This window comes from Macrobrachium nipponense, chromosome 21, assembly GCF_015104395.2.
Source record: "Macrobrachium nipponense isolate FS-2020 chromosome 21, ASM1510439v2, whole genome shotgun sequence".
Taxonomy (NCBI): domain Eukaryota; kingdom Metazoa; phylum Arthropoda; class Malacostraca; order Decapoda; family Palaemonidae; genus Macrobrachium; species Macrobrachium nipponense.
The window spans coordinates 48,856,914-48,882,189 of record NC_087212.1 but is presented as its reverse complement, the minus strand read 5'-3'; the positions used below and the strand labels follow the sequence as shown (position 1 = coordinate 48,882,189).

The 25,276-nt window shown below is 37.7% G+C and overlaps 1 protein-coding gene across 1 annotated transcript; it reads left to right on the top strand.

Annotated features, from left to right (window-relative positions):
- Positions 1-31: 31 nt before the first annotated feature.
- Positions 32-25,224, top strand: LOC135198021 (COMM domain-containing protein 2-like). Its single transcript, XM_064225376.1, has 4 exons — positions 32-279; positions 3,157-3,345; positions 3,466-3,586; positions 24,844-25,224. Exons 1-4 carry the CDS (start codon positions 109-111, stop codon positions 25,014-25,016), a joined length of 654 nt encoding a protein of 217 aa, XP_064081446.1. The 5' UTR covers positions 32-108; the 3' UTR covers positions 25,017-25,224.
- The last annotated feature ends 52 nt before the right edge of the window (positions 25,225-25,276 follow it).

Below are 25,276 nucleotides of genomic sequence, written 5' to 3'. Positions count from 1 at the left end.
AAGTTTTCCAATTCATTTGTAGGCAACGAACCCAACCGAATCCAAATGTAAACACAATCAGCTGATCGTAGTGGGTGTAGTGTTGATAAGCGCAAATACCTATTTACGATGCCTTTAACAATATCTGATGACCATAAGGATCAACTGTCTTTGCTATTAACCCAAGACATACCAGTAGTACATGAATTCTGTAGACTTGCTGGCCTCTTTCTCCAACAAGAGGTTAATCCCAGAGTGTTTTCGTCCGCAGCAAATAAACTAGGTGTTCAACCTTCCCAGGTAGGGTAGGCTACGTGCGCTAGGGAGGCAGCCTCCTTGCACTAGTAAATTATATTATATAACATTTCAGCAAGCTTAGCCATTGTGAGGTTAAACGTTATTTTCAACTAATTTAATTATTAATTTCTTATGAAGGTAATTCTAGGCAAAAACTCCGCACGGATTGCAAGGAACGGTCCCGCGAATGCGAAAGCCAATAGATTGGGGCGTCAAATGTATTTCGCCGTGTTTAGTGCTGTCCCCTGGGGGTTAATTACAGTCGACCCCCCAAAAAATAACGGTAATCTTAATAAACAACCCACATACTACAGGAAAATATAATTTCAAAAGATATACCCGACTCGGAGTTATTACCTAGATCTACCAAGGAGGTAAAGGGTCCGTTGCTACCTATAATACCACAACACATCCCATTAGAGCGATGTTTAGGCTAGTAGGCCTGCCGTTACATAGGAATAAATATTGAAACATACAATACGGATGGTAAGTATCATGGTAATGGTTAATTTGCATTATTATTATTATTATTATTATTATCATCAATACCACTGAGCTGACTTTCAGTTCATAGGGCTGGCTCAAAGGATTAGAATAATATACCAGATATAGGCCTGAGCCCAAGCACTGGGACCCAATGGGTCAGTCATTATGGTAATAGACAAATTAAAATTAAAATAAAAACTGCACATAGGCACAAGCTCTCATACGGGAACACATACACACAATAAAGACATTTACTCATGCTTCCATGCATACATACTAAAATTGTATATTGAAATTTTGACAAAGTAATATTTAACAATTTTTTTTAAATTTGACAAATGCTATAAGGATTTTCAATAGATTTATATATGATTATCATATTAACCACATTAAGGGCTTAAGGGCACAGGATAAAACCACCCAATACAAATTTGTGGTATTTAAGTAAAATAGGTAGTACTAGTATTATACTTTAAAACCATTATTTGATACTGGAATTTTAAGCGATAATCTCAAGTTACCTTAACATGGTTAGCACAAAACTCATGCTCAAATCTGTGGCAAATTCACTGTTACTGAGATATTTACCAACTTTTATTTATATTTACCTAATCGTTCACTCCAGTGGCACTCATGGGAGTGGATGCTGGCATTATATAAACTTTACAGCAAATAAAATGAACATCGGAAACAGTTAAAGAACACATTAAAAGATGAAAATATTTTCAACTCCAAATTGTGATAATAGTTTAAGGTAAAACTGTACTGTAAAATAATACCAGCCAAGGAATATGTTATATGTTTAACAATGAAAGTGTGAGTAGTGCTTTTAACCTTTTGAATTCCATTGATGTTGTCTGTGTGGTGTTCCGTACCTTCCTGGGGATTGTTAGTCTTAGACATGTTTAGCACATGCAACACACAATGGTTGTATACATGGTGCAGTGGATGTATAAATGATAGATTAATTTCTCAGCAGATACATAAGCACTATAGAATATTTCTCTGAATTCTTATTTTATGCAATTTTCCCTATTATTGTCAGTGTTAACCACTCTATTTTTTGGAGGAAGAAAGTAGAGAACTTCAATTTTACTAAGTGGAATGATGAAAAATTGCATTATTCACAAAATAAGCAGTCAGAAAATACACATATGTTGTGCAGTCCGCAACAATTACAAAAATGAATTATAAAGCAGAAAAGTGTGCAATGGGCTATCACAAACATACATACACTACGTACTACTAAACATCCTAACTTAACTTCCCCATATAACTTACCTAGAGTGCAGTATATTATTCATAGAATAGTACAGAGGATTGCATTCTGTACTATTATAACCTAACCCAATCTAAAACACGTCCTACCAAGGTGTAAACACATTATCCTACCTTAACAGTTATGTACTATGCAACTCAACTTCTTTTATTGGTATTGTACTACACATTACTAAAATTAAAAAGGATGAGAGTAAATAAAGAATATTGTACCACTAATTTCTTGCCAAAGGGATGAACTAATACTTTTCTCAGTACTGATCTAGTTTTATGCATTTTTTATCTTGACTGTTCTGTGCAAACCAACCATTCTCATGTTCCTCAACCTCTGCATCTAACAACCATGAGAAACCACAGCAAAAAACAGTGGTTCTTGGGGGAGGGAGGTGGGTTATGAACTTCATTGCACCAATAATATCAAAGATGCTGTGTGTATATCAAAGATGCTGTGTGTAAAATAATTTACCTAAGTGATCTGGAGTCTATCTAGAGTTTAAAATTATAGATAAGCAAAACTTAGTATATTTGTATCCTTGTTTTTACAATTATTACAGCTCCTAAAACAAGTTTAATGTGCATTTAATGGAACTGCTAATGAAAGGAAATAGGTATATGTTTAAGGTTTAGAAGAGAAAAAAAACTTGCAATACCTTTTGATTTTAGTACGCTTCCTCACTACAAATATTCTATAATCTGGATACACAGCTAATAATCATTAACGACTGACTATATGTACATAATGGCTCGGTCACACATTTGCAATGCAAGGATGCGCAGTGCATAACTGTCAAAATTTTGCTAATTACGTCATTATACAGTAATTACAACCAAATCACCAACGATCGCCATGAATCATTACCATGTCGCCAAGTTTGACGATATGCACTAAATGGTGGCAGATGTTTTAAACCGTTTAAACAGGTGTGGTCTGGCCATGCCCATGAATGATGACAATGATCGCCAAAACCAGCCATTACAACATGCATGTCCTTGAATCACAAATGTGTGACCAAGCCTAAGCCTCCATATTTTGGCTAGCATTCGTGCACTATAATATCAGACAGAAACAGTCATGAAAGTATGTAATTAACATGCTCAGTTCTCTTTATTCCATAGGTTGAAGAAGCAATTCAAGCTCTTGTCTTTCTACTGAACCAAAGTGCACAGACTTCAGTGTCTCAAGAAGAATTCAAGACTCTGGCAGTCTCATTAGGATTTAGCAATGATGCTGCGGATGTACTTACAAATGCTTATTTAGAAAATGACTTGCAACTAAAGGAATATCTTAAAAGAATGGGTGTTCAGGTAATCCCCTACTGTAAAGTCTGAATATCATATATTTCAATCGCTAATAAAAGTCCTATTTCCATACGTAATTTTCAAGTGTACTGAAGTACTACATTAGTGTACACTTTATTTTTACAGGTTCCTCTGTATCAAAATTTAGAATGGAGATTTGACATCCTGGTTGGCTCAAGGGCACTGCATCACATAGCAGAACCACTAGTGACTCTTCAGCTCTCATTAGATAAGGCCTCATCAGAAGGTATGTATTTGGCATGAAACTGATGCACATTGTAACTATCACCTTGGCAAAATGTTTTCAATGTTTTCCCAAATTTCATATAGTAAAAGACCAACAGATCATATTCCCTTCAGTTAACAAAATGCATACAGTACCTTCTTTTGCCAGATTTTTTTGTGTCATCTTTTTTGAAAAATATTAAATTCGTTTTTTAGGCTTTTGATTTACAAATTCACGTTTTTTAGGCTATTGATTTACAAAGCACACAAACAATAATGAAATAGAAAATGAAGGTGATCCTTAAATATTATGCATTAGCTTGTACAATCTGCTTTCACAGATACAGTGGAACCGCGACATACGAAAGTTCCTACTTACAAAAAATCCAAGTTACGATAGCAAAAACGAAGATTTTTTGCCTCTGTATACGAAAATAATTCAGGTTGCGAAAGGTAGTAAAGTCCGAGATTCGTCCGGACCATCAAGAACAATTTTAAAACTTGCGTGCCGCCAACCGAGTAGACTCGCCACCATCCTCCCACTCTCCCATTGGTTCCTGATGCTAGCCACCGCCATAAGATCCTGCTCTCCTATTGGTCAGCATCATGCCTCTATGTAAAGGCATTCCTTGACCATTTTTTGTGGCAGCGTTATCGGAAACACTGGAATTCGTTCATTCACATTCTATACATATTTTGTTTGTTAACGTAAATTCCTGTTAGTGATTTCGCTTTCGTTGTACTGTAAGTTACTTTATCGTGTTGTGTGTGAACTTAATTACTTGTGTTATTAGCCATGGGTCCCAAGAATGTTGCTGCTAAGTTCACAGAAAGAAGAGGATGCTTTCTATGGAGAACTTAGATGGAGATAATCAAGAAGTGTTAATGTTTTCTGCATTTGTTAATGGTTTCGTAAAGTTTAGTGTTAATGTTTTCTGCCATTTGTCCTCCTCCTCTGTCGCCACTTTCAGAGATCGCCTCACCCAAAAGGTAAGGTTCCACATTTTACTACATATGTACGTACATGTACGGAAAGTATTTCTTGTACCATGTACACTAATACACTTTATTTACAGGTACGTACTACAATAAAGGTTATGTTAGGGATTGAATGGTCCAAATTGTTGTATTTCATTGTTTATTGGTCAATTTAGCTTTTATTATGAAATTTACTGTGGTGTTTTTGTTGGGCTTGGATTGAATTAGGCAATTTACATGTAAAATGTAGTTCAAGATACGAAAAAATCAGGTTACAAAGGCCGCTTCGTAACGGATTAATTTTGTATCCTGAGGCACTACTGTATTTGGTTTTAGCTCTTTTATAAACAATTTCCAGTTTATAAATGAATGTATTTTGATCTGCCAGCACAGTAGGAGAGTGCAATTAATCTTAATCTACTTTAATATGAGGGCAAAGGAGACAAGCAAGGGAATGCCTTGATTTAGTCCTGGGTAAGAATGAGACAAGTAAAAGGTTTAACTCCAGAAAAAACTGATTAACCCCTTTTTTTTTTGTGAACGATGGAAGACTATGAAAACTAAGATAGGAATTCTGCCTCTTTTAGAGAAAGGAGGAGAGGATTATGAAAACTAAGATAGCAATTCTGCCTCTTTTAGAGAAAGGAGGAGAGGGACACTCCCTAAACAACTATCAGTTCAGTAATTTCTCATCTCCATACACTAAATGTGGGATGTGGTGTGTTTGAAGAACGATAAAACAAACAGTGCCTGTAGAGAAAAGAAAGAGGAAGGTGGCAAAGCTACTTTATCATTGACCTCCTAAGTATGTGAAAAAACGTTTGTTGAAAGTTTGTGAAGCACTCGCCTAAAAAGTGCCTTCATGAGCTGAGAGGACAGCGGAATTGAAGCTCACGAACGTTCGCTTCCGACTACGATTTCTTTGAAAATCAGAACTGCGTATGGTAACACTGCTAAAAGCCACTGTTGTGAAGAAAAAACAGCAACGCTGGGTGAAAACTGAGTTTTGAATACAATAAAGTTTATTAAATTATTGCCTCTTTAGAAATGCTCAAAGGTCAGAGCCGACAGGAAAAGACAAATCAAGAACTGAAGAAAGTAGGGAGATAAAGTTAGAAGAGGTATGTCAAACCGAGTCATCAACAAAAGCATTCATAGGTGAACAGGTAGAAAATCACCGATGAAGAATTACTGTTATGTAATAGTTAAACAAAGTCTCATTTCTGGACTTGTAGACTCATCCTGAAGATTTGTTCATGAGTAAAAGGCAAAAATCAAAAGGAGATGAACGCACTTATAATGGGGATGAATAATCTGCTGCACCATAGATTTGGAAAGGAATTTAATAAAAACTGCCTCCTCCTTCTACAAACTCATGATGAAGGTAATAATTTCTCACCTGGACAGAGGTTGTCTTCTCTCCACATACAAGATTTCCTGCAGTTCATGACAATAACTGGTAGAGTAATATGTGCTTGGTTACCATTGATGGAGGTATGCTTTATTCTGAGTATGTACTTTATTTTTTATTAATGACCCTTCAAAATTCCTGTTAGAGAAACCTCTCACACTAGAATGTACCGTATATACTCGCATATCATGCGACCCCCTAATTTTCACCCTCAAAAAAATATTTTATCATGTATCTCACGTATCATGCAAGTTAAATTTACGAGACCAAAATTTAATAGGCTAACCTTTTCCTCCATCTCTTAATCTATCCCATCTTCTAGTTAAGTTTAAAAGAGTAAAAGAGAATGCAAAAGGTATCAGTAGTAATGATATACTTGTTTGGAAAACGCATTTTGCTTGCATTTCAACCATTGTACGATAGTAAAAAATTACCATATTTATGTTACAAATGACTTTAACGAGATTACGAAAATTTTTAGTGGTTTTTCTTGTGTTTTAACTAACAAAATAGGCTGTTTTTAGCATTTTATATTGGTTCCAAACATTCGCGGATTCTAACTTTTCATGGGGGATCTAGTATGCATCCCCCGCGAATACAGGGGGACCACTGTAAATCGATTTAGACCGTAAGACTATTTTACCAGCGTAGCCTACATTAGGATAATCAGTACCATCTTTACATATAGGGTAGCCTAGCCTACACTACACAGCATACTTTATACATATATGGCATACTAATTATTAATTTCAGCTAATTCTCTTGGTTCAATGCACATTGGCCTATGATGATTCAGCACAAAGAGAAATTGAATAACATTTAACAAGTAGGCCTCACCTAGGTATACGATGATGATGATATCCGGGATATATATATCGTTGTGGCGGAATCACAAGCTCAAAAACAAGCTGCAGAATCCCCCCCCACATATACCTAATCAGTCCAGCTGCCCAACTCACCCCAGTCACACTTTTTACTTTACACTTCAGAATACAGCAGGACAATTGAACTATACCTACACAGAAAGAAAAAAAAAAAAAAAAAAAAAAAAAAAAAAAAAACACATGTACTTACCAACTCCACCAATCCAGATACTCCGGGCTATCCTGTGCTATCCACTGGTCGAGGTCACAGAGATACCAACAACAATAACCAAGAACCACAACCCAATAACAACAACACAACAACCAAGGACTACAACCAACAATTCAACAACCAAGGACCACAACAACAAAAAAGGAACACAACTACAACTCAACAACACAGCAAACAACCAAGGAACACAACCACAACCCAACAACATAGCAACCAACCAAGGAACACAATCACAAACTCACACATAACAAAACTCAACAACACCACAAAAGACCACTACACAAACAACACAAAAAATCACAACAGCACAGGCACAACTCCTCTAGCAAACAACACTGACTTAACAACAACCAAATAACAAATCAATAACACACAAAACTCAACTGACTCCCAGTGCCTTCAAAGAACTGCTTCCCACACTACTAACTGTCACCAGCTCTCACCAAAGACTGACTGAAAACTCTCACTCAAAACACAGATCTCTAAACAGCAAACAACCCAGAACTCACCAACAGCCAATACAGTCGTTAACCATCCATACAGCAATTACACCGCTCTCTCTCTCTCTCTCTCTCTCACAGACGTTGTCAAATGGAACTCCATAACTCCTCCATATCGTATATATACGAATACAGTAGCCTAGCCTTCAGTATGCTGTATACTGCATATACGATATGATTTAATAATTTATTAATAAAAGCCAATTTTGTAGTTTCAATGCATTCTGATTATATCAGTGGAAAAAAAATGGACACGTAACGGGAATCGGTTTCGGACCGACATCGGCATACCTAGTTGAGCAACGTCAGGCTGCTGACAGCTATGTATATTTACCTAATAAATACACAATGAATATGCATCTTTTCTGATTCTTTTAAAAAGTTATATATTACAGTATCCAATAATATTGTATGTATTCTCATATTATTGTATCAAAATACTAACAAAGCAGTTTGTCATTATATGACGTGTTTTTAAGTCGAAATATGAATTTAAACTGCGTTGTGAACAAAAGTTTTTTTTCAACAGATTGCATTGTGGGCATGTTTATTGTGTAAAAATATTACGGGATTCTGTTCGCTATTTTCACTTCATTTCATCGTAGTGTGAACTTTACCGTTACTTTACTTATCTTTTATCAGTATGAAATCAACAGTAAAATGTGTTCTTTCAAGACCTGAGGTTTTGATTAAAATCATTTTCTCTCAATTTTATCTACAGTTGTGTTTGATGGCCTAAGTTTACTGGAGTTATATCTTTGTTGCCGATGCACGATAATAGTATAGCCTTACTCGCTATGGATGAAACTTTCACAAACTTCGGTATAGTAGTGCCATCAAACTCGACCGTAAACCAAATATCAGAGAAACTTTTTAATCAAAACTATTGGGCATGAAAAGAACACATTTTACTGTTTACACTCCATTAAAAGATAAATACGTAAAGCTCGTAGTATTCTGATGAGATAAAGAGAAAATATCAAACGGAATAAACATGCCGTCAGTGCCATCTAGTAATGAAAAAAAATAACTAAATTTAGTTTACAAACGATACGTTTTCAAGTGATATTTCCACTGGAAAACACTTTGTATAACGTAAAATAACCTTGTCTCATATAAACAGAGTATCTTGAGATTCATTTGCGCTAACTAGAGGCAAGAAAGTCGCTCTGATTTAGTTCAACACAGCAAAACAAACTTATGTCGCAATCACCCTCAGCTGATTTCCAAAACATAACATTGATTGCTGTTTGTATTTTATAGTACAAATAAACAGTAATATAAACATACATATATTATTGGATGCAGTCAAGTAAAACAAAACTTTAAAATATCCATGGAAAAGATGCATATCTATTATGTTTATATTTTATCATATGATACTAATATATGATTATTACATACTCGAATTTTATATCTCAAGTAAGATGTGACCCCCTTAAAATTAGCTCCAAGATTAGGGCTTCAAAAGTCACATGATACACAAGTATATACGGTAATTGAGAAACAAACTAGAGCTAACAGGTATAGGAAACCCTTTATCACATTAATAAATAGATTTTGTGCAATATATAAGGCTATACATAATTCTTTCTCCATTAATCTTGATAAATTTTAAAGTGAAGTATCCAGTTGTACCAGTCCAATATACAATTGACCCCCTATTCGCGGATTTTTCTGTGGGCCATATATCACCATTATTTGCAAAAATTCCCCTATTCGCAGTATTTTTCATGAAAATTTTTTAAAAATTACTGTATTTTCATATCACTTGCATGATTAAATGCACTTAATGTGATAAAACTATTAAAATACAGTGGTACCTCGAGATATGAAAGGCTCAATTTACAAAAAAACTTGAGATACGAAAGCAAATACGAAAAATTTTACGGCTCTACATACGAAAATTGTTCAAGATATGAAAGGTTGTTGCTGTAAAGTCCGAGATTCGCCCGGACCACCAATAACAATTTTGAAACTCACGCGCCGCCAACTGAGTAGACTCGCCACCATCCTCCCGCTCTCCCATTGGTTCCTGATGCTAGTCACCGCCATGAGATCCTTCTCTCCTATTGGTCAGCATCCCTCCCATGATGCATCTACGTAGCGGCGTGCTTCTTCGGCCACTGCACGGCATCATCTGTATCGTACGCACGCGGTATTCGTTCGTTCTAACGATTTCGTTTATTAACATAAATTCGTTAGTAATTTCGTTGTAGTATACTTTATCGTGTTGTGTGAGAACTTTACTACATACGTATACGTACTACATAACATAATTACGTACAGTATATACGTAGTCATGGGTCCCAAGAAGCTTGAAATTCACGGAAAGAAGAGGATGCTCTCTTTGGAGACGAAGATGGAGATTATCAAGAAGTATGAAGCTGGTATGCGATTGAGTGTGATTGCCAAGGAATACGGCCGAAATCCGTTGACAATAGGCACCATCCTTAAGCAGAAGGATGTCATCAAAGCAGCTACACCTTCCAAGGGCATCACTATTTTGTCCAGCAAGAGGACTCACTTGCACGATGAAATGGAAAGGCTTCTTCTTGTCTGGATAAAAGACAAAGAAATCGCTGGCGATACGATAATGGAGACGGCAATCTGCCTCAAGCCCAGCGCTATTTTTGGCGATTTGATTGCCCAGGCCGAAGATAACGGAGGAGAAGGGACATCAACGCCAACCCCAGACTTCAAGGCTTTGCATGGGTGGTTCAAGAAATTCCGTAAACGGACTGGCATCCATTCGGTGGTGCGGCATGGGGAGGCGGCCAGCTCGGACACGAAAGCGGCCGAAGCCTTTAAAAAGACGTTCAACGAGATGATGATCAAGGAAGGCTACAGTTCTCAGCAAGTCTTCAACTGTGATGAGACTGGCCTTTTTTGAAAAAAAAAATGCCTCGTCGGACGTACACCACGCAGGAAGAGAAGAAGCTACCCAGGCATAAGCCTATGAAAGACAGGCTTACGCTCGGACTTTGTTCCAACGCCAGTGGTGATTGCAAGGTGAAGCCCCTACTTGTCTATCATTCCGAGACTCCTCGAGCCTTCAAGGCCCACAAAATGCTTAAGGAGAAGCTTCAAGTGATGTGGGGGGCTAATGCAAAAGCCTGGGTAACAAGGCTTTTGTTCACGGAGTGGGTAAATCTGTGTTTCGGCCCGACAGTGAAGAAATTCTTGGAAGATAGGCGCCTCCCTCTGAAATGCCTGCTGGTGTTGGACAATGCCCCTGCTCACCCTCCTGGCCTCGAGGAAGATATCCTAGCGGAGTATTCCTTCATCAAGGTTCTTCATCTTCTGCCTAACACCACCCCTCTCCTCCAGCCCATGGACCAGCAAGTGATATCGTACTTCAAGAAGCTCTATATGAAACATCTTTTCAAGAGGTTTTGACATTACAGATGCCACAAACCTCACCTTGCGTGAATTTTGGAAGGAGCATTTCGATATCATAATATGCATCCGACTCATCGACCAAGCTTGGCAGGTTTCGAGTCGAACCTTGAATTCCTTGTGGAGGAAACTCTGGCCCGATGCCATATCCGTCCGAGACTTTGAAGGATTCGATGTGGGCGAAGCTGGTGCTGCAGATTCAGAAACAGTTGACGATCCTGAAACTGTTTCGCAACCAGATCTTGACGAGATCATTGCACTCAGCAAGTCCATGGGGCTGGTTGTCGACAAGAACGACATCAATGACCTTCTTGAGGAGCACCAAGAGGAGCTTACGACGGATGACCTGAAGGAGTTGGAGGCCATGCAACAAAACGTTGTTCAAGAGGAGTTCTCTAGCAGCGGCGAGGAGGAGGACCACAACTCTATGACAACGGCAGAAATTAAGGATGCTCTAGCTGCTTTTCATAAGGTGCAATCATTTGTAGAAAAGAAACACCCCGAAAAGGCTTACACAAGCCGTATGCTTGCACAGTTCGATGATGTTTGCCCGAGTCGTTTCAGGAACATTGTCAAAAGTAGCCAGAAGCAATCTTCCTTGGATACTTATTTTTTAAAGAGGCCTTTAGTAGGAGTAGTAAGCAAAAAGGAAGAACCAAGTGATACTACTAAAAAACAAAGTTGAAAGTGATGAAGTTGAAATTTTGTATTAAAAAAAAAAAAAAAAAAGTAAAAGTATAAAATAGTAAAAAAAAATGTAAAAATAAAAAAAAAATAAATTTTTTATTTTTTTTTATTTTAAGTTTTTTTGTAAAGTTAAGTGTTACAGTTTTGTTAATGTGTTTCGTAAAGTTACATGTACGTACGTATCTGCCGATTGTCCTCCTCCTCTGTCGCCCCTTTCGGAGATAGCCTCACTCGAAAGGTAAGCTTCCACATTTTACTACATACGTGCGTATGTACGTACAGTATTTCTTGTATACCATGTACACTAATATGTACACTTTATTTACAGGTATATTAGCAGTACGTATTAACTTAGGTATTGAATGGTCCAAATTGTTGTAGTATTTCATTGTTTATAGGTCAATTTAACTTTATTATGAAATTTACTGGGGTGTTTTTGGAGGGCTTGGAACAGGTTAGCCATTTTACACGTAAAATGCGGTCCAAGATACGAAAAGCTCATGATACAAAGGCCGCCTCGGAACGGATTAATTTTGTATCTCAAGGTACCACTGTACTCAGGTAATAGCTTTTTTTTTTTTTTTTTTTTTTTTTTTTTTTGTGTGGTGTGCTTTATCAAAATAGGCAGTTCTAAGTGTTTTAAAGGGGTTTCAAGTATTCACGGATTTTAGCTGTTCGAGGGGCTTTGATATCATCCCCCCACAAATACAGGGGGTCTACTGTATTATGTAATTGATATCTTTATATTCTTCTGCCCTTCTCTTTTTTCTTACTCTCATCAAGAAGAACTAGCATATATATTTCCATATATTCTCACCATCATACCTTATCACTTTTACATGACTTAACATTTCTCAATTAGCTGATGTATTGCCAAGACCATGATGCACCAATATATTTGTGGAATCCCACCACATATCAGTGCAGTAAATTTAATAAAATACATTACAATACAATAATAACAAGTAACCCAGATTTTAAGATGATGCCTCTGTTTTCATCCATCCCATCTTATTACATAAGTGTGGTTGCTGAATCTCTCAACAGATTTAGTCAATCTGTGCATGGTGCACAGTTTGGGGGATAAGGTTAACCCTAACAAATCATAAGTATGATTTCAGTAATCTTTTCACCGACTGATTCTTTAACTACTTGCCTATCTTTCAAGATTGTAAGTCACTCTTGACTACAAATTCATCAGTTTAAATTGCACAAAAAATGGCATAATGTGTATCAGGGGAAATGGCTTATGCTTGTACTCTTGCCACATTCTGAATATTGTTCCCATTTGAATGGTTGGACAAAATCTTGGGTTTAATGAAATGTCTCATCCCAGATCTTATGAACCTATGGTAGCTCTACCATTAGTTCATGCATGGTATACAAAATTTTATAAAATTCTGATCATCCTTTGCATTCACATCTTTCCAGACTAATACTATTCACACTTTAGCGCTGGATTAGCGCTGGATATGCAGTTAATTCTACCACTCTTTCCTTTTCCTATGTGAGGTTCATTACCAGTTTTCCAAAATAATGGACCAAATAATGGAATGATCTTCTTAACTATACAACTGAATTCTTATAACTTCAGAAGCTTAAACTTGGTGGATATTTTTAGTGTGTAGACCCGAATCACACATCATCGTTAGTTTGACATTTATTTTATTTGTGACTGTTATTTTTCTATCATCATTTATTCTTTACAGCCCGGGTTTTTTTTTTTCTATTCTGAGATGCTTTCCTTGTTGGGCTGCCCCTTTGGCTTGTAACATTCAAGTTTTCCAGCTAATGTTACAGCTTTGCTTTTTTTTATTCTATAATAATAACAAAACTGAGGAATAGAATGAAGTCAGTATTTCAAAGAGGTTGGAAGAGAGAAGGCTGTATATATTGTGTGCAGCAAGAAACATAACCCAGTCAAGTACAAAAATTAGGACAATTATCTATACAGTTTTACTGAAGGAGGACAACAGCTACATATATGTTTATGTATAGTGAATGACTCAAGTTTTATAAGATCAGGAGCACCAAAGACTTTTAGTGCATATAAAGTACTTGGTAACTGCATATATCTACAGATTGTTGAGAGGTTTTATAGATTTACATTTGATTATTTCTTACATCAGTACAGTATAGCCTCGGATCTCGAGGCTAATCTGTTTCAGAGGGAGCGTCGAAATTCGATTATTTCGAGATCTGAATAAAGTTTTCCCATAAGAAATAACTGAAAATGGATTAATCCTTTCCTGACCACCAGTTATTACCCTAACCTTGCCTTTTTATACAAAACATTACATGTAAATTACAACTAAATAAGTTAAGAGTTAAATAAATGTCATATTAAACGTATATTTATAATTTAAAATGTATAATATACAGTATAAAAGAAAACTGGCCTACGTCCAACCGATTGTTGACCGAGCGCCATAGGCTACCTAGTTTAGTGGGTAGGCATAAAACATGCTGCTAACATAATAAAACATTGAAAAGCAGGTCTAATTAATACAGTAAATTAATAAACTATTAAAATTAAACCCAATTTTGTTATCAAAACCTTACGAAAAATTGCCTACATTAAGTCGGCAGGCTGTGGCATGAAAGGATGTAAACATAACCATAGCGCAGCCCTGGTGGCTTATTGGGACTATGGTAGTAAACAAACCATATCGTTGCTATAAGCCTAGAAACGTTTACATTCGGTATTAATTTATGGTAAATCTTAAACGGAGTCGACTATAATACTGTATACAAAATCACTTTAAAATGATCTTTCAGTAAATTTTATGATACTAACAGTTTTGTTGTAAAAAATATCCTTATAAAAAATGTGCGTCTACTGCGACGGCAAATTTTTGACAAATATCAGGGCTGATTTCAAGCTTATTGGATTTTGAAAATAATTATGGTACATGGTAAATATATACGTACGTATAAGTAAAAGAATCTTCTTAATTTCTATAATTACTATACCATTATGTACCTGCATCTCTTGAGTTTAATATCAGGCTAACCTCTTCTTTACTTCTTTATGAGGACACTTACAAAATAAGCATACAGATTGCGTTCGTTACTGCGCACATGGTAAACTGGTGCCACTACCAAATCTCACATGTAAACATTGACGTATTTTTACAGTAGACATAAAAGAATCATCTTAATTTATATAACTACTACGTATACAAAGCGGCTAATCTGATTTTACCAGCAAGCTTAACAAAGCTTAAAGATTGCATTCACTACCGAACCACACACGTTACGTATGCAACAGTGGTTTCACTACCAAATCTCATTCGCAAACATTGACTTATTTTAATAGTACATAAAAGAATTGTCTTAATTTCTATAACTACTATGTATACCATAGCAGCTTCTCTGATTTAAGCTAAGGTTAACCTTCTCTTTACCAGCAAGCTTAACAAAGCTTAAAGATTGCATTCGCTGCCGAACCGCACGTTACGTATGTAAAAGCTTGAAGATTGCGTTCGCTGCTGAACCGCACGTTACGTATGTAAAAGTAGTTTCACTACCAAATCTCATATGTAAACACGGACGTATTTTTACGGTAGACATAAAAGAATCTACTTAATTTCTATAACTACTACGTATACCATAGCGGCTTCTCTGATTTAAGCTAAGGCTAACCTCCTCTTTACCAGCAAGCTTAATAAAGCATAAAGATTGCGTTCGCTGCCGAACCGCACATGTTACGTATGTAACAGTGGTTTCACTACCAAATCTCACATGTAAACATTGACGTATTTTTACGGTAGACATAAAAGAATCTAATTAATTTCTATAACTACTACGTATACCATAGCGGCTTCTCTGATTTAAGCTAAGGCTAACCTCCTCTTTACCAGCAAGCTTAATAACGCATAAAGATTGCGTTCGCTGCCGAACCGCACACGTTACGTATGTAACAGTGGTTTCACTACCAAATCTCACATGTAAACATTGACATATTTTTACAGCAGGCATAAAAGAATATGATATTGTTATTGTACAATAAAGTTTCATACATACTTACCTGGCAGATATATACTTAGCTATAGACTCGTCGTCCCTGATAGAAAAATTCGAATTTCGCGGCACACGCTTACAGGAGGTAGGTCCAGGTTTGATCTAACCCGGGGCCTGCCGCTGGGTGGGCAGAATAGGAACTATTACCTTTCTAAGGACAGATTTTTCTCTTCCACCTGTCTCCTGAGGGGAGGTGGGTGGCCTTTCAATCGTACATATCTGCCAGGTAAGTATGTATGAAACTTTATTGTACAATAACAATACATTTTCCATACATTCAACTTCCCTGTCAGATATATACTTAGCTGATTGGCACCTTTGCGGTGGGGTAAGAGACAGCTAATTACTGATTAGCCAGGTAAACAACCATACGTTGTAGGTAATAGATAAATTAAAACTTGGTTTTCCTATGTGGTTTAGACGAAGGGTTGACTTCCTAGCTATTGCTAGGTGTCTGCTTCGTCTCAAGAGCCTCAGCGAGGATGTGACTATGGCTAAGAGTTCTTGTAGATCTGTCAATGGGCTTATCCATTACTCGACAGAATCTAATGGTCATTTGTCAATGGGGTCTTATCCACTACATGACAATACACCTATGCCTAGGGGCATAATTAAAGGAGCACAACACCGATCCCGATCACCTGATCCTAACACGAGGGTTTGTGCTTAGTTTGAAAAGAGCTTCCCCCAATCCCCAAATCCCTTTCAAACCAAACCAAAAAAAAAAAAAAAAAAAAAAAAAAACCAAAAAAAAAAAAAAAAAACAATATGATTAACAAAAAATTAAAAAATTAACTCACTTTAGTTAAGGAATCAGTGTCGGCTCCCTATCCCAGCAACGTATCCGTAGACACGTAAACCAAGAGAGAAGGATCTCTCGTAGGTCAACTTGACCTTCCCTTCGTGCAAAGGGAAGTCAAACAAAGGAGTTATTGCATCTCCCTTAAGTACAGCTATATGTTCCTTCACGACATGTTGTTATGTAACGAACAAGAATTCATAAAAGCTCGCACTTCAAGCGCTTTTAATTAATTCTCAAGCTGTTTGAAGGAATCATCAAGTCATTCATGAAGTGCTTTTAGCGATCACACTTATTTCAAAGAAGACCAGGGCTTCCTTTGAAATGGATCTTTTCTGGATGAAGCCTAGAGCCTGGCTTGCGCCTGGGTGGCGCCTCGAGTCTGGTTGGAGCCTCGAGCCTGGCTGGAGCCTCGAGCCTGGCTGGCGCCTCGCGCCTGCCCGACACTTGGTTGGCCGCCTAGCTCCTGGAAGGCGCTTTTCGCCTGACTCATGGCTGGCGCCTCGCGCCTTGGCTCCAGACTGGCACTATTTGGCGTCTGGCCCCTGGCTGACTCCTCTCCACTTGCTGGAGCTTCGAGCTTGGTAGAGTCCCGAGGATGTCTGGCGATGCCCCACATCAGACACTTCTACTTGCTGACTTGTTCGCCTCCAGCGCATCTGCGCTAGGTTGGAGGCCCCCTCTTTCTCTTCATCAGACAATGACAGTGTTCCTTGAAACTGTCTGCCTCTGGCGTTTTTTACGCCTGTTTTGGCATTTGGCACCTGGTTGGCGCTACATTGTCCGAAAGTCCTGAAACTCCACAATGGTTTATCAGGAGATTGGAGAAGGGTGGAAGAAATTCTTCCACTTTGAGCTTCTGGCCTCTCCGGCAAGGGAAGGTGATTGTAGTAAACTACATCCATTAGACGATAGGACATCTAACAGTACGAGAGGAGGATCCTTCTTGAATCCTTCCGTTGCTAACGAGATCTCTTCTTACTTGCTGATGAAGTTCCTCGTTGCAGAATCTTCCCTATCCTTGTCCAAAGGAAGGGAAGGGGCTTGGAAGTCGAAGGAGACTCCGAGCTGAAATTGGGAGGATTCCTGATTTCTAGCTCTTTACTGTATCTCTCTGAATACCTTCTGGGAAGCATTTCGAACCCTCATCGCATCCCAAAGACTTTGTAGGCAAAAACGTTTACACCATCTCTTCTTATGTAGGTGAAAACTTAAGTACCCTGCCTGGGCAACGAAACTTCTATCTGAAATCGTTGAGTCAGGAATAGAGGGTTTTAGTTCTCTTGCCAGACATACTATGCTGGCAAGAACCCATTGCCGAGTCTCCATTAAATCTGATGCGAGATTCCAATGCACAAAAAATTCACTTGTCTTCTTGGTAGTTAAGGGCCAAGAGAAAACAAAGAATTCCCTCATAAAATTTCTCAAAGAAGTTTGATGAGGAGCAGTTCCATCTTGTCGGAACACGGAATCTGAAGCCACAAAAGATCCCATTCGAAGTACATGATATCCTACTTTTGTCGTATTGAGGTATCGTATCAGATCCCGAAGATCTTAATCCTCTGCTATCTCTAATTCTCCTTGTATAGACAGAGTATAGCCTTTTACTGTGCTCTTTGATAGCAGATATATATAAAGTTGATTTCTTCCCTCTGAAAAGAAGAAAAAAAACCTATATGTGGTTCACAGAGGTATCGGAAGAGGACAGTTTCCTCTTCCATCAAACACGATCTGCAGCAATTCTATGTCCTGGCTATGACTATTGTCATTCACCTTTAAAAATCCTCTCATTCATGTCCACTTCTGGTCAGTCTGCACGAAGACTGACTCAGAGTGGAGAGGTTGTTAAGGTCCATTTGTAATAGATGCTTATAGAATATTCAGACTGTCTTGGAAAAGACTTCCAAAACATGCTGTGAGAAGAACGTGACCTCTGTGAATCCAACCTCTCTAAGGCCAAAATGAGGCATAAAGTATTATCCTCTCTTTCTTTGACACCCTTTATCTTAAATTCTGTAAAGCATTTATATTTAGGGAAAAAAACTAAAGTTTATTCCCCTTTCTATAAAATAAAGATGGTGTATATTGCTACCTCTCTTGGTTCAAGGAAAAGGAAGCAGTCTACAGGAAGCCTGTTCGTCTTCTACCTTGCTAAGAGATCTATGAAGAAGACTTTCCGTAGGTTCTCACAACTCTTTGCAATAAATGTTAGACATACGTTAACAGTTATTATCGTTGATCGAGAAGGTTCTCACGGACATGCAAAATCTTGCATCGAACCTCTTTTTCCAAATAGGTTCTCTTTGTTAACGCGAACAGGAGCAAAAAAAGAGATTCTCAATGCTCTTTGCGATATGAGAGAGTCGTGGAATTGGCCTAAGTGATTAAATGGGTAACGAAATCAGGAACGAATCTTGCCGTTACCGAGCGTGCTAAAACGAGAAAATATCTTGGATGGTGCTCTTGGCTCATTGCGCCAGGCTGGCGCTTCTGGCGCATTGCGCCAGGTTGGCGCTTCAGACCGGCGCTTTCTTCTAATATGTGCCAGAACATCTGTGCCTTTAAATGGTACCCTACAATGTCCTTACACATGTTAACTTCCGTTCTTAGTAGGAAAAAACTCTTATATACGTAGTATATTCTATTCAGGGAAACCATTTCTGCCACGAAGAGAATGTTTCCCACTCCACTCATCCATCTTCTCTTGAGCAAATCTTCTCTTGAGCAATATCTGATTCTAAAAAGGTTGTGTGCGTTTCTCGAAAGACTTGACCATACCGTAGTCTTAAAGTGAATTCTCTACTACATCCATCTTCTCACTAAGCATGTATTCTAATAAGCCATGCTTTCGTAAGCATGAGAGCATTATATAATATAATGTTCTGCTGTGTTAGAATCCTTTAATAATGTTCCCTACGGTAAACAGCATTGAAAGGTTATAATATCTTTCTTATTGAAAGCTTCTTAGCAAAAGGCAGACAATATTTTTTATTTATGTTTAGCTAACTATCCCCCTCCATTCGAGACTAAGTCCATGATTGTAGGGGGAATATACGGTTAACCATTCGATCCCGTTGGAGAGAGAGATGCTACTGACTGCTAATGACCGAGACCTGGATGGTACTGTATTGGCCTTACGCTTACAATGACAGCCCGGCCGTCTCGCTCGCTGCCTGGCTGCATTCATCGTGAGTTGCCAGTTACTTCATTTAATGAAGGAATATAAAATTATTCCCGAGCCTAAGGAAGCTCTCAATAATGCCAATTTAAGCCAAACAACCTTTGTTAAATACCGAAGCTGAGTAGGTATTGTCGTAACAAACTTTTTAAGCGAAGTCCTTACCAGAAAAATCCTGTAAGGATATAGATAATTTCGTAGCGAACCACAAAGGCAACTATGGTATGCGTATATGACTTGTCATTCAGCAGTCGTATGCAGCAAGTCTTCCTACTACATTCTTTCCCCTCCGATGCGGAGAGAGAATGGAAATTTTGCCCTGTCCGTTCTTTTCGTCAATAAACACGAATTAGCATTAGTTGAAAGAGATCGCAATGAAAACTCTCGGATCGAAGAGAATCCCTCAAATTTTTATTCTCTTGGAGATAAGGCCGTATTCTACGCCTCTATTATCTGGAAGAGCCTCTAATCAATGAATGAGAGCTCGTACGAACCTTGTTCAATTTGCAAACGATTGCCACTCTTTCTGTAAATGGTTGGTTGCATTATTTTAGAAGGAGGAAGATTTTAATATCGTCTTATTAGTAATGAACTAATTTTTTTTTTTTTTTCAATAAAAAAGGTCGCTAAGGTCTTATAAACTGAGAGACCTGCTCCCTTATTGGCTTCCAATTCCGATCTATCTTCCATTTCCTGTCCATCAAGTTGGGAGAAGAATGAGCAACCGGAGGAGAGCGCCTCCTTCCGTAAGGTGAAGGGCTTTTAGCAGTACCGATTCTAACCTGACAAGGGCTACGGCCGCCTGTGCGACATCTTGAGTCCCCGCCAGGAAAAAAAAAAAAACCGATCTTGCTCTTGCCATTACTTGCATTAAGACTATCCTGAGAAGGGTGACGGCCGCCTGTGCAACAACTCCCGTCCTTATCAGGAGAAATCCTCGAATGTCTTTCACCTTACGCAGAATCAGGATCTAACTCCATATCCGATGAAGATCCTGGTCTATAGCTTCAGGCGCTTTGCTCCTCGTTTCAGGCGCTTCAGGCGCTTGAGGCTTTCAGGCGCTTTGCGCCTCATCTGAGGCGCTTCAGAAGCCTTGCGCCTCGTTTCAGGCGCTCCAGGCGCTTTGCGCCTCATTTCAGGCGCCCCAGGCGCTTTTAGCCTTGTTTCAGGCGCTTTTCGCCTCGTTTCAGGCGCTTCAGGCACTCCGAGCCTGTTTTCAGGAGCTTCAGGCGATTTGCGACTCCTTTAAGGAGCCTCCGACGCTTTTTCGCCTCTCTTCAGGCTCTTCAGGCACTTTGCGCCTCGATTCAGGCTCTTTAGGCGCTTTGAGCCTCATTTCAGGCTCTTTAGGCGCTTTGCGCCTCATTTCAGCCTCTTCAGGCGCTTTGCACCTCATTTCAGGCTCTTCAGGCGCTTTGCGCCTCGTTCCAGGCTCTTGCAGGCGCCTCGAGCCTTGTTTCAGGCGTTTCAGGCGCTTCATGTCCGAGGAGCTAGAAGCTTAAAAATTATATATGTATGTTTAATCATTAACCGAGATCCATAATTCATTCGATCAACATATATTCTTTAATATTTAATTCGTTCTTCTCAGAATAGATATATTTTCATATAAATGTACCGATGAGGAATTTGTTGAAATAACTCTTTCAAACCCCATGGGATAGAGCCTCCGTCTATTTGTACGGGGGACGAAAACAGGATAGGGCAATGCCTCTACCGCAACTGTTATCGAAAGATATCTCTCTGAGGTTCCGATATCTACGACGAGATTATCTTGCATCTTCATTGAATCTACGCCGTTGAAACTTTCTTCTCCTTATCCGTCAACACGATAATAATAAGGGGAACACATTACATTAGGACGCCTTTCCAATGGCGAACTTGGCAGTCTGGGACGTTCTACAGAACCTGCCGAGGGGACGCCTGATCGGTGGGGATTCTCTGAAACCCCCCTGCGGTTGTCGACATTCCTTCTCCTCTGGGCTTGTGAGCTTGGAAGAGGTCTAGACCTGGGAGCGAGACAGAGCCGATCAGACGCACCCTCCATTGCAATGGGGGAACACTATATTCACTTCTTACCTTTTAAAAGCTTGCATTTGAGCTATCCATTTATCTTCAATTTGCATATATAAATTTGTAGTTTCTGAGGAGTAAGAAGGTGATGAAGATGCAACAACTACTAGTACTGCTAATACTCTTAACTGCTCGTTAGCACAAACGCTATTAAAGCTTATAAAGTAAGCGTATCTAGTTATATGCTCTTTTGACTTCCTAAAGTAGGAAATTAGAGTTTAATATTTCCTTAATAAAGTTGTAACCTTTATTACATGTAATAATGAATAAATATTAATAATTCTCTTTATGGCAAACTATGTGAGTGTCTACCGATGATTTCGGTAGTTTCACTTAGTATTTTCTTCGAAATTTCGAAGCGAAATTCATTAAAAAGTTAATAATAGCGTATGACGAACCAAAGACCCAGTACTTCCCTGCAAAAGACAGCCCAGAAGATCGATGGCGATGAAACACGAAAATCAAATCAGGAGGAACCGTAAACGTATGTTTACAGTCCAAATGATAGAGAAAAATCTGTCCTTAGAAGGTAATAGTTCCTATTCCTGCCACCCAGCGGCAGGCCGGTAGATCACCTGACCTACCTACCTGTAGCGTGTGCCGCGAAATTCGAATTTCTATCGGGGACGACGGAGTCTATAGCTAAGTATATATCTGACAGGGAAGTTGAATGTATGAAACTACTTAATTTCTATAATTACTAAGTATACCATAGCAGCTTCTGAGTTAAGCTAAGGCTAACCTCTTCTTTACCGGCAAGCTTAAAAAGCTTAGAATGTGTTGCTACTGAACCGCACATTTACGTATGTAACAGTGGTTTCACTACCAAATCCCACACGTGAACATTGACGTATTACAGTAGACATAAAAGAATTGTCTTCATGTCTTAATTACTAACACATGTATATACCATAATGGCTTCTCTGATTTAAGCTATGGCTAACCTCTTCTTTACCGGCAAGCTTAACATTGCCTTCACTCCAAACCTAACACTAAATACGTATTGCATTTGCTACTGAAACGCACCTCATGTGTGAGCATTGTTTTTAGACTAGGTCTACGCCTAAAAAAAAGCAAGCAATGGTGCTTGATTAAATCTTTTTTTCGCTCATCACTTTCAGATAGAGGAGAGGATAGATGAAACTTAAGGTTTATTTTGGAGTTGGGAATGGTGGAAACATTTTGAAGAAGGAAAACATATGATGGCATGTAAACACTTTTCCATTATTTCAATGATTAACAATATCCAAATGTTTAGAACATAGATAGCCAGCAGTAATACTTGAAAAATGTGTGAAAATTACTTCAAATATATTTTGATTTCTACTGAAAAATTAAAACTTTAAAAAAAAAGGAAAACAAACAAACCAGTCTCTACTCAAGAAGAAAAACATACGTACTTATTACTGATCATTATCATGCCACTGAAACACCATTTTTCTTTAACATATCACATACACAATGAATAAATACTTTGAAATTGTGTGAAAATCACTTGCAGACATAATTACAATTTTGATAACTACTGAAAAAAATAACACTTAAAAAAGGAAAAAAATCAGACTTTACTCATGAAGAAAAAACTAATACTTTACTGATGCAGAAGCCAGGTACTATGTCGTACCTCCAAGTAAATGGGGATACAATCCACAATGAAGTAAATTCCTCTTGTACAAGAACTATATATTTTAAACTACAAGAGGAATTTACTTCATTGTGGATTGTATCCCCATTTACTTTACTGATGTTTGTCATGCCACTGTGGATATTTATATTCACAAAATTTAACATTCCTTAGTTGGGTTCAAACTTAGCAATCAACTCATTTTTTAGTGCTGCTTTTGAGGCAATTTCACTATGAAGATACACATATTCACCAATGAAATTGAGGAATTTTCTGTATTTTATTTAAAATTTAAGTGAAAATACATTCTAAAATTGTACTAGAACCCTAAGTATGATAGGATTTATGCTAAGCTCCAATTCTTGGGTCAAATTATGCTAAAAAAAAAAAAAAAAAAAACATGAAATTATGCTACATTTGGTAACACTGGATAACGCTAACTTGCGGCGGCTGGCGGAAACAGTTTTGTTTACAAACATCATATGATATGGGGGTTGGAATCTGGTTTTTTGTTTGAAAACAGATACAAAGTTTATTGAAAATTTAGTGGCGAAATCCAATTATGTCGAGTTCTAATATGGTCGTGAGCCAGGGCTCTACTATACTAATACTAGAAAAATCCAATCTTATTGGAAAAAAGTTCAGAATAAGTATGGCTTTATTGATATTAATTCAATTCTATATAACTTTTGGTTTTAAATATTGCTTTTGTACTCTCACCTATTACCAATTTTAGCATAACAAGGTTACTAATGGAAATGGAGTCGTCATCTGATATGATTAGCCTATAAATCTAGCTTAAAAAATTGAAAAATTACTAGGAAATCTTACCCACAAATGCTCTACATCTTACCATAATCTCAGACAGTGAAACAAGTCGATATGAATTGTAGTAAGTTCTCATATAGCATTAAACAATGTTATTCTTCATAAAAACTCATAAACATGCTTTGCAGTGTGTTAATTTTGAGTAGTATCCAATTCATCCCCTTCATTTTATGCTAAATATTTTCTATATACCCCACAAATTGAACACTGAATTTTACAATATGTCACCACTCACTCTAAACACCCATAAATTGCCTGGTTTAAGGATTAAACTTGAGAAACTTTATGGTAAAAAAATTTAACTAGGGCATATTAGATGTAAAAACTACAAAAGCACAGCTAGATTTTTTTTTCCTCTCTCTCTCTCTAAATTTGCAATTGATCAAAAAGTCTCATTTTGAAGTGTAAATCCTCCTAAACCAGTATGTCAAATCACATGTAATTAAGCCAAGCTGTAGGTATAATCTCTCATTTTCATTCTTCCTCAGCTAGAAAAATGACTGGGTGCTGACCAGCTTTAGATTGAAAGGGTTTTAGGTATTCTGCTTCCCACATAATCTTATCAAGAAATTAAGAGGAAAGAGAACTAAATAGCTTTTAAGCAAACCACTTTTATATTTACTGTTATTTTGTTACATGCAAAATGATAATTACTATTTGCTAATTTTCCAAAAACTACTTCAGGTAACAGTGACACAAATTCCGAGTCTCCAATGACCAACAGTGACAACAGAGTGGAGAAGCTCGTTCTTCAAACTGATCCAAACAACCTACTCCATATGACAGCAATACTAGAAGAAGCCCTCCAAGAGTCCAGGACACACCACTCACGGCGTGTTCATAGACACCTTAAATGATGTAATTTGTTGTTAACGATTATTATTGAGAGATTTAGACCTTAGTAATTACTGTAATAGTATATCTTTTATATTTTGCATACTATGCTACAAAAGGACTGTATTTCTTTGTCTTCAATGTTTACAATGCAGGGCAAAATCATTCCATAATTATTTAATAATAATTTTTTTCATTGCTAGTCATTTTGAAATAAATATACAAACCAAACTGCCTTTCTTTTTGATAAATGTGTACTTCACCTGTAAGTGCACAATATTCA